Raw genomic sequence first — 16,297 nt, 5'->3', positions numbered from 1 at the left:
TCATAGGTTTAGAACTTCTCAAAGAGGATAATTTGTGTAAATGTCGCTTTCTGCAATATCATAAATTCAGGTTAAATAATATAAAGACTTATGGTCAGCATTCTACTCTCATGATGCCACTGAAGCACTCTATCTGCCATGATTTTTAATGATATGTCCTCAATGTGAAAAAGAACATTGTATTACGAGGGCTCCAGATGCCAAGGTCTAAATTTCAGAATATTATATTATTTCAGGACTGTGGCTTTCATGTCTGACTTCTGATTACAGTGAAATATATAGTGCTGAGATAACTCAGTGGATCAGGCAGCATCTCTGGAGGACATGAATAGGTGTCTTTTCATTGCAAACCAGCATCTGCAGTTCCTTGTTTCTACAATTTCCTTTGCACATATTCTCTATCCCTTGGTTTCAAACCATTTAAAATATATTAATAAGGAAAGGTTGAGAGACATAGATAGGTTCATAGACATCTCTGTTACTAGATTCAGGGTTTCAGGAACATTTCTTTCAAGGTCCTTTTTGTATTTGGCAAAATACTCAGCTGTTTCTTATTTTCATTTTCACCAATACATAAACCTCATATTTCATGAAACAGATCATTCATTATACAGCATTATGAAAAAAGTGACTAATTCTGATATTGTAATAACTGCTTTGATGTGACACAAGTTGTTTTGTGACCTAGTAAATTTATAATATGGAGCTTCTTGGTCATCCACACCTTCATTAGTGTGAGTTATATGGTTGTTGTCATTTGTAAAACAAACTGCACATCTCATTTTGTTCCCCCAGTTCTGTATCATGGTCAATAATCCACACGACGCAGCAAAGCCATAAGCGGAATAAATCTTTATTAGTTATTGAATGAGAATTCGGAAAATAGTACTAAAGCAATTCAATCAAGGTATTCAAAGCATCATTGCGCATTGTTTGAATGTTCTCAAGTTGTCAATCAGCTGCCCTGTGGAAATGAGGAAAGAATAATTAGTAAGTTAACTGGAAATAACTCTACCTTAAAACCCCCCACTGATAGATAGATAGATAGCCTTTTAATGTCATTCAGACCGAAGTCTGAACGAAATTGCAGCAGTCATACATATAATACAATACAATAAAACAACAATAAACACATATTAACATCCACCACAGTGAGTCCACCCAGCATCTCCTCACTGTGATGGAGGCAAAGGTCTTTGGTCTGCAGTCTCTTCCCTGCTCTTCTCCCTCTGCGCTGGGGCGATACCCCCCCGGGCGATGTTAAAACAGTCCCGCGGCTCAAACACCGCGGCCCGGGGTGGTTGAAGCTGCCGCCCACCAGTCCTGCAGACGCAGCCGCTGGCCCGTGGCCTAACCCCGGACTCAGGCCACCGCCGCCAGAACACCGTCCCAGCCACCCTCACGTGAGTACTGCGCCGTCTTCAGCCTCGGGCTGGGCCGCCCCGGACATGGGCGTCGCTTCTCCCCCGGACCGGGCCGCCCCGACTGCCCTCCTCTCTTTAACCTACTGAACCCCTATCCCTTATACCACACATTTTTCCAACCAGCCTAGTTATGCTGCTCCTTTCTCTTCCTCTCATCCCAGAGTCCATATTTTCCTTTTATCTTTCCTATTCCCCTTCCCCCTCCCTTCAGCAATACATTTCACGCCTGCTCTTCATTCTATACCTGACCCATTTTTGTCTCCTTTTCACCTCTAGCCTTTGTCACTAATGCCCCTGTCCCACATACGAAACCTGAACGGAAACCTCTGGAGACTTTGCGCCTCACCCAAGGTTCCCGTGCGGTTCCCGGAGGTTGCAGGTGGTTGCCGGAGGTTGCAGGTAGTGGAAGCAGATAGGGAGACTGATAAAACCTCCGGGAACCTCCGGGAAGCGCACGGAAACCTTGGGTGGGGCGCAAAGTCTCCAGAGGTTTCCGTTCAGGTTTCCTAAGTGGGACAGGGGCATTACTCCATCCATCTGCATGGAGCCTGGCTCCGAGATACAGCGCCAAGGGCAGGGTGGGAATGCGGGTAGTAAGATAGAACCATTTGGGTATGAAATTCTGATGCTTAAGACCTTGGCAGCTGAAGGAATTACCAACAAAGGTGGAGGAAATAAGGATCGAGGCTGATCTGAAGGCCAAAATTTGAAGAACCCAGATATCTCACAAAATTATATGGCTGAAGGAGATTTCAGAGATAGTGTTGAAGAGAAAATAGAGAATGGAAACAAGGGTCAGAATTTTTAAATTGATTAATCGGGAGCCAATCAGTTAGGTAAAGCAATATGAAGACACCAAAGTAATAGGCAAGATAGACACAAAATGTGGAGTAACTCAGTGGGACAGGCAGCTTCTCAGGAGAGAAGGAATGGGTGACGTTTCTGGTCGAGAAGCGCCTCAATCTGAAATGTCACCAATTCCTTCTCTCCAGAAATGCTGTCTGTCTGCTGAGTTACTCCACCATTTTGTGTCTATCTTCAGTTTAAACCAGTATCTGCTGTTCCTTCCTACACAGGCAACATGGATTATTTTCTAACATTAATTAGTATTCCAAGTTTACTATTAATAACTATGTTCATCGCTCCTGTTTTTATGTACCTTTCTCTCAATCACACATTCAGCCTGTTCTTCGGCAGTGGTGCATTAACTGTAGTGGCACATTCCAGAGCCTTGTACCCCTCAGCTCCAAGGTCATAGTCATTAAAACCTTATTGAACTCAAGGCCATTGGTCTTATCGGGATGCATCACAGCCTGGTTTGGGAACAGCTCCACCCAAGATCGCAAGAAATTGCTGAAAATTGTGGACGCTGCCCAGGCCATCACATAAACCAACCTCCCTTCCATTGACTCCATTTATACCTCATGCTGCCTTGGCAAGGCCAGCAGCATAATCAAGGTCGAGTCTAACCTAAGCCACTACCTCCTTTCCCCTCTCCCATCATGCAAGAGATACAGAAGTATGAAAACGCACACTTCCAATTTCAGGGATAGTTTCTTCCCAGCTGTTATCAGGCAACTGAACCATTCTACCATCAACTGGAGCGCAGTTCTGTGCTACAAGCTGCCTCATTGGAGAACCCCAGATTACCTTTAAGGGCCTGTCCCAGTTGGCGATTTTTTCGTCGACTGCCGGCATCATTGCTTGACGTATCAGGACACTGAACAATTTGTGGCGTGATGCGGCGTGTTTTTTCAAGTGTCGCAACCATTTTTTTTTGTCACCGCTGGATTTTGAGATGTTCAAATCTTTTGGCGACCCTGATATGACGCCGGCAGTCGCCGAAATAAATCACCAAGTGGGACAGGCCCTTTAATCAGACTTCACTGGACTTTATCTTGCACGAAACATTGTTCCCTTTATCATGTATCTGTACATTGTGGATGGCTCGATTGTAATCATGTATTGCCTTTCCGTTGACTGGTTAGAACACAACAAAAACTTTCCACTGTACCTCGGCACACGTGACAGTAAACTAAAATAACAAAACAAACTAACAAAGTCCAAATAAAACACAGTTTAAATCACACCTTTAATAAGGGTGCAGTTCTGCTGAATGGAACATGGCCGCTGATTGTATAATCTTAGATCATGAGATGCAAATGTGTATACGGAACACAATGTCGGAAATTTTACTGTCATATATTTAATAGTTATTGGGAAGTTTAATTTCTAACTCTACAATACCTACGAATAACATGCCAGCTATTTTCTTTCCAGGGTATGTGATTTTATTTATATGGGAGCAATTTTTCAACTTCATATTCCCAGTGCGAATCCTTGCCAGCTGGCATCGCATATCAAAACATAGGTACACACTATTCATGATTCCCAAAATACATGGTCGCACAATAATCTGCAGCTCTGCTGGAAGGTGTAACATACCTTCTCTGCAGCTGACCTCAGGAGCCCAATCCCTATAGTATTTGCATAATTTGCTGATAACCTAAGCAAAACATCAAGAACAGTTTAATATCCAATCCTTATCTAAACCAGAGAAATGAAAAAACAATCTTAAACCCTCTTGAAACACAGCATAACGTAATTAAATTTCAAATTTCCTGTGATTTATTCTGCGATCATCTGGCTAGGACTATTGTGCCAATTTTTTGCTCTATGCATTAATTGCTAGCTGAAACATATCAAAGTATGTGTGAAGATCAACCAGAAAACATTTCAATACAAAGATGGATATAATGCAGAATTCTTGGTTTATGTAATGACCAATACTATTTTAAACTCAACTGATGAGCAGATGATGTGATGATAATTATTACGTAATTTAGTGCATTGTAACTAATAATCCTGCGTATTATGCGGAGAAAGTAATACTTCAATACCAGCACCTCCAGCAACTTTAATAAGTATTCTTATAATTTTCACTTTTTATTTCTGTAGCAAAGTAACAAATGATTTATTTGATCTGGAATTTCATTCTAGTAAGTTATGGATACAATAAACTTGGCTATTAAGAAAGCCATAATTGATGTAACAGAAGATTTCCACTGTGCATCAGGATCATTGTATGATAACAGTCTCACCATCACAATTCCCTGCAAGCGAGGCCAATGTAGAACAAAGTCAAGACACTGGCATGCCAGAGCAAGTTTTGCATGTCTACAGGTGTAGCAAGGAACTGCAGATCATGGTTTTCACTGAAGATACTCGACATAAAATGGTGGAGTAACTCAGCGGGTCGGACAGCATCTCTGTAGAAAAGGAATAGGTGATGCCTCGGGTCCTGAAGAAGGGCCTCGACCTGAGACGTCACCTATTCCTTTTCTCCAGAGATGCTGTCTGACCCACTGAGTTACTCCACCATTTTATGTCTATCCTGCCTGTCTACAGGCATGGTAACATGCAAAAATCAAAGTTTACTGGTGGACAGTTGGTTTGATCTCTTGTGCTGCTGCCCTATGCTGTTGAACAATTCGTGAGGGAAAGAGAGAAAAAATGAATTTATCATCTTGTGTGGAGGCAATTAATAGCAGCCAGATATATAATTGGAAAACTTCCCACTTCCCATCTCTTGACGACAAAGCACACAATTATTTTCCTTTAGCTGGGTTACAGATGGTCCTGAGGACTAGCTTTTATTTTTGGCAAACAACAATGTAATGTGCCTGTACACTGTGAAAGAGTTATGCACTTTCAAGAGAGAGCTAGATAGGGCTCTTAAAGATAGTGGAGTCAGGGAAATGGGGAGAAGGCAGGAAGGGGGTACTGATTGGGGATGATCAACCATGGTCACATTGAATGGCAGTGCTGGCTCGAGGGGCCGAATGGCCTACTCCTGCACCTATTGTCTGTTGTCTATTGTCTATTGATTTCATAGTAAACATGAGTTCCAACTGTACACTACAAACTGTAGCACATATAAAGCTTTAAAACATTAATGATCAGACTGCTTTGGTAACACAAGACAACCTCTAAATACTTCTCCAACATTTCTGAATTTGTTTTTGTTATTGCATAAAGTTTTCGTTAAATCTCTTTGCTAACCCTATCATTCTTTCCCTTACCATAGGTGCAATTAGTTCAGAAACTCTCCAGTAGAAGTTACTTTTCATTTGCTGAGGTAGACCAAATGATTATTTATTGATAGGCAATGTTGGAACAACATCATTTTTAACAAATTGCTATTTTACTCATTCATTTTGCAAGCTTATTTATATACTTTAAATATGCTATGCCTTTTAAAAAACATTATAGCTAACTTTACTTCTTCAAATGCTTCTGTGGAAAAATGGTCAAAAGATCCCAAAATATGTAATTGATCCTTACAGGATTTGTTTTAGCCAACCAATATTTACCATCAACATTCACAGTCCCATGATGCAGCTCTAGTGACCTGGATTTGATTCTGATCTTCGATGGGGCCTGTGTGGAAATTTCATATTCCCCATGTGAATGGGCCAGGAATTGGATGCTTCAGTTGGAAGCTGGCTTAGATTTGGTGGGGTGAATGGTCTCCAGTGTTTTAGCAAGTAAGTAACATTAAAATAAAAGACGAATGGATAGCTAATGCACAAAATAAATGTGATTGTAATATGCTAACAGTAATTTCTAAGCTGAATCATCACAAAGTCTTTCACAAAGTGGTTTTGCTGAGCTGCTTTGGATAAGATAGAACAAAAACCTGTGCTGGTTTGCTGGAGTGGTAGTTTGAGGAACTGAATGCGTTCCAACCATATCTTGGTGAACTGAAGGAAATATTAAAACTGTTGGCAAAATCAGGGCTGGCAGATTCTGATGCACCGAGCTGCATGCAAGCAATTTTATGGGATTCATTTATTTGAACTAGGACAGACTTTGAACTGGCAACCAGCAGGTAGCTTCCTGAGGAACACAGAAAATATGTTTAAATTGAAAATGATTTGCCACTTAAAGGAAAGTGGATGTAAATGGCAACATATAATGCCTCTGCATTTGCAAGAATAAAAAAAATGGATGTTAAATTTCTTATTCTGAGCTTTGATGTAGTTGTGGCTTTTGGGGCGAGGAATGGAATTGGGATTGAACAGAAGGATAATGTCAGCAAGAAATATAATGACATTGTATCCAAGTCTCAGCAGATAGCTGCAAGGTAGACATACTTGTTTAACAAGTTGAAGTGTTCCCTGAGGACAAACTGCAATTTACCTTTTGGTACATATACAGTATAGGCGTGATGATCTGCTAAGTAACTGGGGACCATCCATAATGCTCAACACTCATTGGAATGCTGTCACCAGCTAAACCTCTATGGCCTACTGATCAATTCCTCTTTCTGCAAAGAGAACTAAATAGTGAAAACTTCTTTCAAATCAGACTATTGTTGCTTGTATGATGTATCTGTAGATGGCTTTGTGACAGACATGGAAGGACATAGCTGTGACTTGAGGAATCAGATGGTGAAAGGATCTGGGGCAATTCACATCCTATGAAGACCTATCACAGGATGGCTGCCCAAGTTCTCTGCTAATGTTACTGGGTGATAGCATGATTCCAGGCTGGCTCCTTTTGTGAAGCAGAGTTATAAAATACAGGTCTACTATAATGTCCCCAATAAGCACTGTCTAGGACAATAAATGTAGAGCCTAAGGTAAGGACCTGTGATATATCAGGTCTGGTTGCACCTGCCTTCCTTGTCCCCTCAGGGGCTTCTTCCTTTTCCAAATATAGGAGTGACATTGGGAACTCCCAAAGGATTGCAATTGCTCCTTGATTGCCCAAGTGAAATAGCAGCTGGAAGCAAGACAGCCGTAATTAAAGTTCTGCCCTACAGATAATAATGCCGACCCAGCAACAAAAGATAAGCAGTCCAATAAAAAACTCAGGTAAAGCAATATAACGAGGCAAACAAACGTAACTTCCAAACTCTGGTTCAAAAGTGATATATTTCAAAAGACCACATCTGTAGCCATCCACACTCGGCCTATTTCATATGGGTGAAAGTGTAATAGGTGAAGGAATCGGCAAACTATTGAACAAAACTGTTCACGGAAGAAAGTCTACATTTTAACTATTTTTAAAATGTGTAACATTGTGCTTATTTGCCATAGCAGCTTGAGTGTCCTATGATAAGTCGCTGTGCCACTGGGCAGCCTCATGGTATAGAGCTGAAAGAAGTATAGAGCTGAGGGATGGAGACCAGCATAAAGCTGAAGACGCCAACTGCACCGGACATCTCATCTTCATTTTACTTTCAGCTTAGTCAAAACCGGTAGGGAATAAAAAGATAAGAAAAGCAACTGATTGCAAATGCTGCTGTACAAATGTGACTGTACAAAACTATATTATCAGCAATCAGCCATTAAGTGTAACTCTTTATAATATTATTCAAAAAACAAATTCTTTGATTGTGGTACTTAGTACTAATGAGACTAAAACTGAAGGCTGAATACTAAATTATTAATTGAGACTGTTTATTCTTGAGATTCATTCTTGTGAAGTCCATGTTCGTGTTAACCCTTGCTAATGAAGTTTGGCAGATCCATGGTGGAACATACATGGAGGAATCTTTTCACATTAATACTGTCCCTATTGGTATAATAATGTTGAAAGGAATTAAAATAAAAGAAGTTAATAAAATAAACATGTGCATATTCAGAATTTTGTGTTTAAATTGGACAGCTACTGAAATGGGTACGAGGATTGTATTGCACATTTAACTTACTTTTTGTCAGCCTAATGCAGGCAACATGCCAAATGTTTGCTACCTTCTCATTATAATGATTTAGCCATGCAGCCAATTCTAATGTTTCACCCCAGAGGGTGTCTGATTTTTTCACTGGCTACCAACAATTAAAATTATTTAAAGTCAACCCAAATCTGTTAAAGGGAAGCAACATTGTGGTTGCACCAAGGAACCTGAGCACTGAATACCCTGGAAGGCTACAGGGAGTAGGGAATCAAAGAATCAAGGATATCCAATTTGTGCAGGGAGGTAGCGCTGATGCAAGAGACTGGCCTATATCTGAATGAATGTCAAAGTACGCACAAGTGTGCAAACAGTCTGCTCCTCCTTCAATGTCTTATGTTCCAAGATTCAACTCCAGTGTTGATTGAGAAATGCAGAAATATTTCCAGGTTGCAATGCAGTTACTGTTGTTTCCATTTTCCTGTTGTTCTTATCAGATGATAGCAGATTTTGGCCGTTCGGCCCATCAAGTCTACTCCGCTGACCCATCTCTCCCTCCTAACCCCATTCTCCTGCGTTCTCCTCATAACCTCTGACATTCGTACTAATCAAGAATCTATCTATCTCTGCCTTAAATATATCCACTGACTTGGCCTGCACAGCCTTCTGTGGCAAAGAATTCCACAGATTCACCATCCTAGATAAAGATAAGTTTGGATCTTAACTTATGGACCCAAAGTTTGGAGGTAAAGTTTGTGGACATGTGAGGTGCTGTAAGAGTAGTGAGGGTGAGTGAACGCAGTGTATTTTGAAGGTGGTACAAACCGCAACCATTGTGTACCTTTTGTTACGGAATGAATGTTCATTGCCGATCAAGCTAGTTTCTTTGACTGTTGCTGGGGCAGCTCTCATACAAGTAAATCAAGAAATGTTGTTAGACAGTCCAGTTTATCAGTGCTGTGTATTAAATCAGCATTGCATTCTGATTATGTTACAATATTCCAACACTGCATACTCCTGGTGAATACTAACACTACACTGGCCAATGTGCCAGTTGGCAAAACTAAAGATGCAAATGTGCACAAGAACTTATCAATTGCCGTATGGTTTTAAATTGGTATGCAGAGTACCGATACGGTTTCTTTGCATTTGAAGCATTAGGACACAAATTGACATAAGCCTGAGGAAGGGTCTTGATCCAAAACGTCACCTTTTCCTTTTCTCCAGAGATGCTGCCTGACTCGCTGAGTTACTCCAGCTTTTTGTGTGTGTGTCTTAGGACATAAGTTGAAGCGTGATACATGTATTTAATTGTTCTGGAAGTACACAATGGGGGCTATTTTGCGTATCAATCTTAAGCACCATAAGATGTCTTAAAGCCATCTGACCCACTTTTGGATTGGTTTGTTTTCTTAGGCACCTCTAACAGGCACCAAGACCAGGGATTAAGCATTTTTACATATTTTAGGCTCAGTTGCTGTAGGTGTGATGAGTGAAACAAGAACCGAACAGCATTGGAGGATCATCTTCACCACACAAAAACTACAGCGCTTCATCATTTCCTACACAGAGTGAAGGGAGATGTGCAATAATTGCCAGCCTTGCTAGTGCCATCTACATTCAGGGAATAAATCAGAATACTGACAGGAATAAAGAAATAATTTGATGACTAGTTTTGGTTCCAAAAATATTTCCACCTGAAGCAGCTTCACCTTAGCATTTCTGCTCATATACACTCCCATTGTGATACATTATTTTTTCTGCCTAATGAATCTGTCTGTGTAATGTACTGTTTAGCCCACAGGGCTCCTTTGTTCAGTGTTCCATCCTGATTTGAGCCTACCTGTGTAATATTATGCATTATCCATACTAATCTAAAGTTAACAGCAGTTAAAGGATGCATGAGAGCACAGTGATGGAAACACTGACAGTGTACAGGTGCATTCCCGACTTAAACAGTCGATGATCAACAGCCAAAGAACTAACAGGAAATATGTTCGCAGAATTGTGTTTTTATAGAAATTTTACAACAGTGGTATATTATAGGAAAGTAATGCATCTGTGACATTTAAAGCAGTATGATCTGAATGTAACATTTCAGTAATGAAGTCTGCTGCTGAGGAAGCAATCAGCCAGTTTGTCTATCACTGAACCTTTCACTATGTATGTCTATCACTGAACCTATCACTGTGAGTCCTTTATATAGTCAGAAACAATTTATTATGTTGCCATCTACTATACTTTTATCATGTACTATATTTCTGCACATTTTCTGTTATTTTCCACAGGGGCTAGAAAATCGGGTGTTTTGGACTTTGACAACATCAAGTGCTGTCAATCTCTTTATCACCTTCTTTCTCAGTCTCACCTCTCATGAGAACAGACAAGCAGAAACGTGGGGTTTGGTAAAACAGTTTTAAGCAGTATTGCAAGGGTAACATTTGTGAGCACAGTTTTGAAAGTACATCTTATCCCTTCAGCAGTACATGCTTTCAGATATCCAAAATGGATTATGTACTGTAAATAATAACATTTGCTTTATCACATTAAACACTAACATCACAGAACATGTTCCATGTTAGAAGTGTTTTATAAATGCATATTGTTGTTATAAAATGCTAGGACATTTTTAAAGCAAAGCAGCTGTTATGCTGTCAAACACTTGCTTATTTTTTAACACGAACCATGTTTACTGCTTTCTGTACCATATTTTATGTTATTTACATAATGTTAGTTGTTATATAATAGAATATGTTACAATAGTTGGGATAAAAACTTTAAAATACTATAGGACTTAATTGCTACAGTTATGACATGCATATCTAATTGTAGTCTTTTTTACTTTGAGCAAAATAATTTCCTTGGTTATAGACAGTATCAGGGATGCCAATGTTAATTTGTAGCCTCTTTAATTGCAGTTTTAGTGATTCCATGTGAGAGTCCATGTGCATCTTTCCTTTGATGAATATTGGCCTGCCTGCATTATGGGAGATGCACATGAGGCTGGCTTTATATTGGGAAGACTGCAATTCCAACAGGAATTATCATTCCAAATGTTGGCTGCTTCTCCCATTCACAGAAAGAACTTCAGAGTGATTTTAATGATATCCTTGGCAAGAAATCGGGCTGCATTATTTAATTGTGTATACATACAGTTTAATATTATTAAATAATACATCAAGTTCTCACTTAATAAAATGAAACAAAGTATTGCTCATAGTTCAGAAATAGCAGCTCTGGAAGATAGTTGTGCAGTTCTCAGCCCAAATCCAGGAAGTTCAGACTTTGTTCTTCTTTTGCTCATCCATTAAATTTTAAACATCGAAGCACTATTGTATGCAAAGTTACCCCTCATCCATATATGTTCATCTACAAGTTAGCATCAAGTTCCATTTAGGTTTTGCTCATTGACCACCTAGTGAGGAAACCTGTATATTATCGTACGAAGGCAAACATGTGACCTGAGGTGATTTTTTGTTTAGTTTGGAGATACAGCATGGAAACAGGCCTTTCGGCCCACCGTGTCTGCACCGACTAATGATCCCAGCACATTAACACTATTCTACACGAGAGCCATTTTTCACATATATACCAAGCCAATTAACCTACAAACCTGTATGTCTTTGGAGTGTGGGGGGAAACCGGAGTTATTTGAGAAAATCCATGCGGTCATGGGGAGAACGTACAAACTCCGTATAGACAAGCACCCATAGCCAAGATCAAACCCGGGTTTCTGGTGCTTTAAACGCTGTAAGGCAGTAACTTTACCGCTGCGCCACCGTGCTGCCCTGAAAAACATGTCATACAGAATGTCTTCCAGAAATAATATAACAACTCTCTCATGATGAAGAAGAGTAAATTAACTTCAAAACACTCAGCAGGTTAGGCAGCATCTGCAGAAAGAGAAACAAAATTAATGTTTTCATGTTGAAAGGCTTTTCATCAGAATGTCCCAGAATGTTTATATCAATTGATTCTGATGAAAGGTCTTTGGGCTGAAAGTTTTCTCTTTCACAGATGTTTCCTGAACTGTTAAATATTTCACGCATTTTATGTTTTTGCTTCTGTTTACTGCATCTGCAATTTTTGATTTTAATTTTTTGCTACAAAACTCATTTACCTTGAGCCACATTTAAGGTCTTGATAAATTATTTTCAGAATTCTATACTGACAGTTTACCGGGAAGATGTCTGAATGCAACTACACTCTTAAGCTAGGTTCCCGTCTGAAGAAGGGTCTCGACCCGAAATGTCACCTATTCCTTTTCTCCAGAGATGTTGCCTGACCCGTTGAGTTGCTCCAGCCTTCTGTGTCTATCTCCAGTTTAACAGATCTGTCTTCTCATATTCTAGCAATGATTTAAGAACAGTTCTTCCCTATGGTCAATGTAACACTTGGAAAACAATGGATTCGAGCTGGATGCTGGTGGTGAGTTGCCGAGTTCACCACTGACATACAGGTATATGCATACCTATCTTTTACAGATCTCCTGATGTCTACTTTCTAGGTGGGTCCAGATCCAAATGCCAAGGCCTTGGCTGAGGTCAGTGTCTTGCAGAATGTAGGGCTGTCTTGGAGACAGGTCCCTTGATATTGTGTTATAAAGCACACACCAGCTGGAAAAACCTTTGACAGCACACAAAGCCATGTTCCCACCAACTCTCTCAGCTGTCATCAGCAAAAAAATACTGAATACTTTTGAATGCCCATGTTATTCAAAAACATTCACAAACTATTAAAAATTTAAATATTTCATGTCAAAATCAAGAACCAGTAAAACATTAAAAAAAAAACAAAGTATCTTGTGGTACAGTGTCACAGCTGGTAGAGCTGCTGCCTCACAGTGTCAGAGACCTGGGTTCGTTGTTGACCTCGGGTTCTGTCTGTGCGGAGTTTGCACATTCTCTCTATGACCTTGTGAGTTCTCCCCCACATCCCAAAGATGTGCGGATTTGTAGATTAATTGCCCCTAGTATGTGTGGAGTGGGGAAATGGGATTAGTTAGAACTAGTGTGAATGTGTGATCGGCATGGACTCGGTGGGCCAAAGGGTTGGTTCCATGCTGTATCTCTAAAACTAAAATTAAAAACTAAAATCTGAAAGTTTAAGAATGTTCACGAAATATAAACATTAGAACAAGCACAACTAATTTAAAAAAAAGTATATTTCCTTATACTTATTCCCTGCTCTCAATCTTAATCTCAATGAGTTGGCTGCTCCTGCAACAGGTCTAAAGTGGTGTAAATTCAGCAGACAAAGTTTTGCTCTGCCACAGAACCTCAGATGGTCCAATAGTGAGCACAGTGAGAAAACTGCAATGTAGTCCATTCAATTCAGGACATCTGTATCTGCATGGTTTTCTGAAAATTTGACGCTTAGGGGGAGGCAAAAGCATAGAGATGCTGCATGTTTGTTGCAGAATTTCTATCATTTTCCAAACAACCTCTAGACAATATGTTGCCACAACATTGTTAGCGACTAGGATACTGTGCCACCTAGCTTACTAGGGATTGCAATCAACCAAAAACTGATGGATAAGTTAGGAAGAAAGCGAGTATTTAGCATTTGAATTCATTATGTGTTGTAATATACAACAAACTGTAGGACACAACAGCTGGTAATGACTATGTACCAGAAGTACTTGTTAAAACAAAATGAAGGTGTAACATATGGTTCAAGTTCTCAGCCAGATTGATAAAAAAAATAAAATGGCTTCACCTAAAGAGACTCAAATAGAAGCAACACACGAGAGATTAGCACAATGAGTGATATGGGACTATGCTCAACATTGTGAATGATGAAAAGTCGTTGGCAATTTGTAGGCTGTGCTTTAGCTTGCTGGAGCTGGCTGCACTACTGATACAATCCTCCATTATGTGTAAAAAAAAATGCTCCAAAAAAAAAAAATGATATTGCAATGTATTATCTGCCAGGCAATATTTATTTTTTCACTTATCTAGATGAATGCCAACATGAATTATACTTTTATCAACCAAACTAATTTGAAATTGTCGATTTTTAAAATTAGTCACAGTTGATTATTGAGGTTTATTTAATTGTCTTCCGTGGGAGTACTTTTGCCAGGTTGAACAAGTCTTTTATGAAGAGCTATGTCAGTGGCGTGATACCTTTTATTCCTGGTATCAGTACGTTACCCTGGGGGGCTGCTGAATACATATTTCTTAATGGGATGAAGTGAAAGCTTCTCAACCATCATCCAAACGTAAGTTTCATTTTTTTTAGTTTAGAAATGCAGCGCGGAAACAGGCCCTGACCACCAGCATTCCCCGCACACGGCTAATTTGCCTACAAACCTGCACGTCTTAGGAGTGTGGGAGGAAACTGGAGCGCCTGGAGAAAACACATGCAGGACACAAGGAGAATGTACAAACTCCATTCAGACAGCAGCCGTAGTCGGGCTAGAACCCGAGTATATGGCGCTGTAAGGAAGCAAATCTACAGCTGCGCCACTGGGCTGCTCAAGTTCAGAATGAGAATGGAAGAGCTCATCGATGTAGATGTGGAATAGCCCCATAGTTATGGAGATACAAGGAACTGCAGATGCTGGAATCTTGAGCAAAACACAAAGTGCTGGAGAAACACAGCAGGTCAGGCGGCATCTGTGGAGCAAATGGCTAGATGACATTTCATGTCAAGACTCTTCTACAGAGTCAACTCAGAATTTGAGTCTGAAGAAGGGTCCTGAATCAAAACGGCGCCTATCTTTTCCCTCCACAGATGCTGCCTGATTCGCTGAGTTACTCCGGCATTGTGTGTTTATCAGCATAGTTAAATTCGTCATGATCTGGGAAGATTCATAGTCTAAAAAAGTAATGAATTTGTTACTGCGTCAAATGAAAGTAAATATGACATAGTGCTACAATAAACTCCCCTGATGCAGGGTAGAACATTCTAAAACTAGAGAGCACAGATTTAAGGTACGAGGTGAGAGAATTAAGAGGGACCTCGGGGGCAATCCTTTCACTCAGAAATTAGCCTGTATCTGGAAAATGCTCCCAGAGGTAGCTTTAATTCTGACTTTCAAAAGATATTTGGACAGATATATGGATACGAAGGGTTTAGAGGCAAATGGAACTAGCCCAGATGCCATTGGTTAGATGGTCAAGGTGGGCTGAAAGGCCTTTTCTGTGCTCTATGCCTATGACCTCCACCCCCTTCTCTTGCTCACACATTTACACAAACAAAATGAACAACAGAACTGGATTGCACTGTAAAATTGATCAGTAAATAGATGTGAACAGGCTTGCTTGTGGATAAGGTGCAACTTGAATCTTCTGATCTTCAAGCAAAATATTGCAAATGCTGGAAATCTGAATCAAAAACAGAAAATGCTGTAAACACTCAGCAGATTAGGCAGCTTCAGTGGATGGAGAGTTAAGGCTAATGGTTCAGGTTGACGATCATTTCTGATAAAACTATCAGTTCTGATCAATTGACCTGGAGCATCAAATCTGTGTCTCTTTGCATAGAAGTTGGCGAATCAACTCAATTGTGCAGGAAGGAACTGCAGAAGCTGGTTTAAACCTAAGATAGGCACAAAAAGCTGGAGTAACTCAGCAGGACAGGCAGCATCTCTGGAGAGAAGGAATGGGTGATGTTTTGGGTCGAGACCCTTCTTCAGATTAGTCTGAGAAAGGGTCTCGCCCTGAAACGTCACCCATTTCTTCTCTCCAGAGATGCTGCCTGTCCCGCTGAGTTACACCAGCTCTTTGGATCTATCTTCGGAATCAACTCAATTGTTGAATCCCTAAATTGAAATACTGTAGAGGACCACAGGCAAAGAGCAGTGCCATCAGGCTTCATGCAGTGTGCAGGTTATGTTGCTGTTGTCACATTGCTCAGGAAAGCAGGCTGCTTATACCTCACTTAAAAGGATATCCGTGTATCTGTGTCTGATGGCCTCTATTAATGTTTTTTTCCCAATCAAGAAGCTGCAGTAAAATTCAATTTTGTGAACCATTATTGAGCTAAAGAAGGTTTTATATTAAAGAAAATAACAAAACTACATATGCTAGAAATCTGAAATAAAAACAGAAAATATAAGGAAAGTTCAGCAGGGCAGGAAGTATCAGTGGAAAGAGAATCAGTCAACATTGACTCTTTCTTGATATATTATTTTATTTATTTGGAGGTCGTCATTGGGGGCAAGTTTGTTGATTCTGTCTCCAAA

At 40.1% G+C, this 16,297-nt stretch overlaps 1 protein-coding gene across 1 annotated transcript in view; it reads right to left on the bottom strand.

Moving 5' to 3' along the window:
* Positions 1–833: 833 nt before the first annotated feature.
* LOC129697375 (PC3-like endoprotease variant B) overlaps positions 834–16,297 on the bottom strand; it is a 1,319,937-nt gene continuing 1,304,473 nt past the window's right edge. The window contains exon 22 of the mRNA XM_055635860.1: positions 834–964. Within this exon, the coding sequence (XP_055491835.1) occupies positions 956–964 (9 nt within the window). The 3' untranslated portion in view covers positions 834–955. The remainder of the gene's footprint in view (positions 965–16,297) is intronic.

This window comes from Leucoraja erinacea, chromosome 5 (assembly GCF_028641065.1).
Source record: "Leucoraja erinacea ecotype New England chromosome 5, Leri_hhj_1, whole genome shotgun sequence".
Classification (NCBI taxonomy): domain Eukaryota; kingdom Metazoa; phylum Chordata; class Chondrichthyes; order Rajiformes; family Rajidae; genus Leucoraja; species Leucoraja erinaceus.
This window is presented reverse-complemented; position numbering and strand designations above follow the sequence as displayed.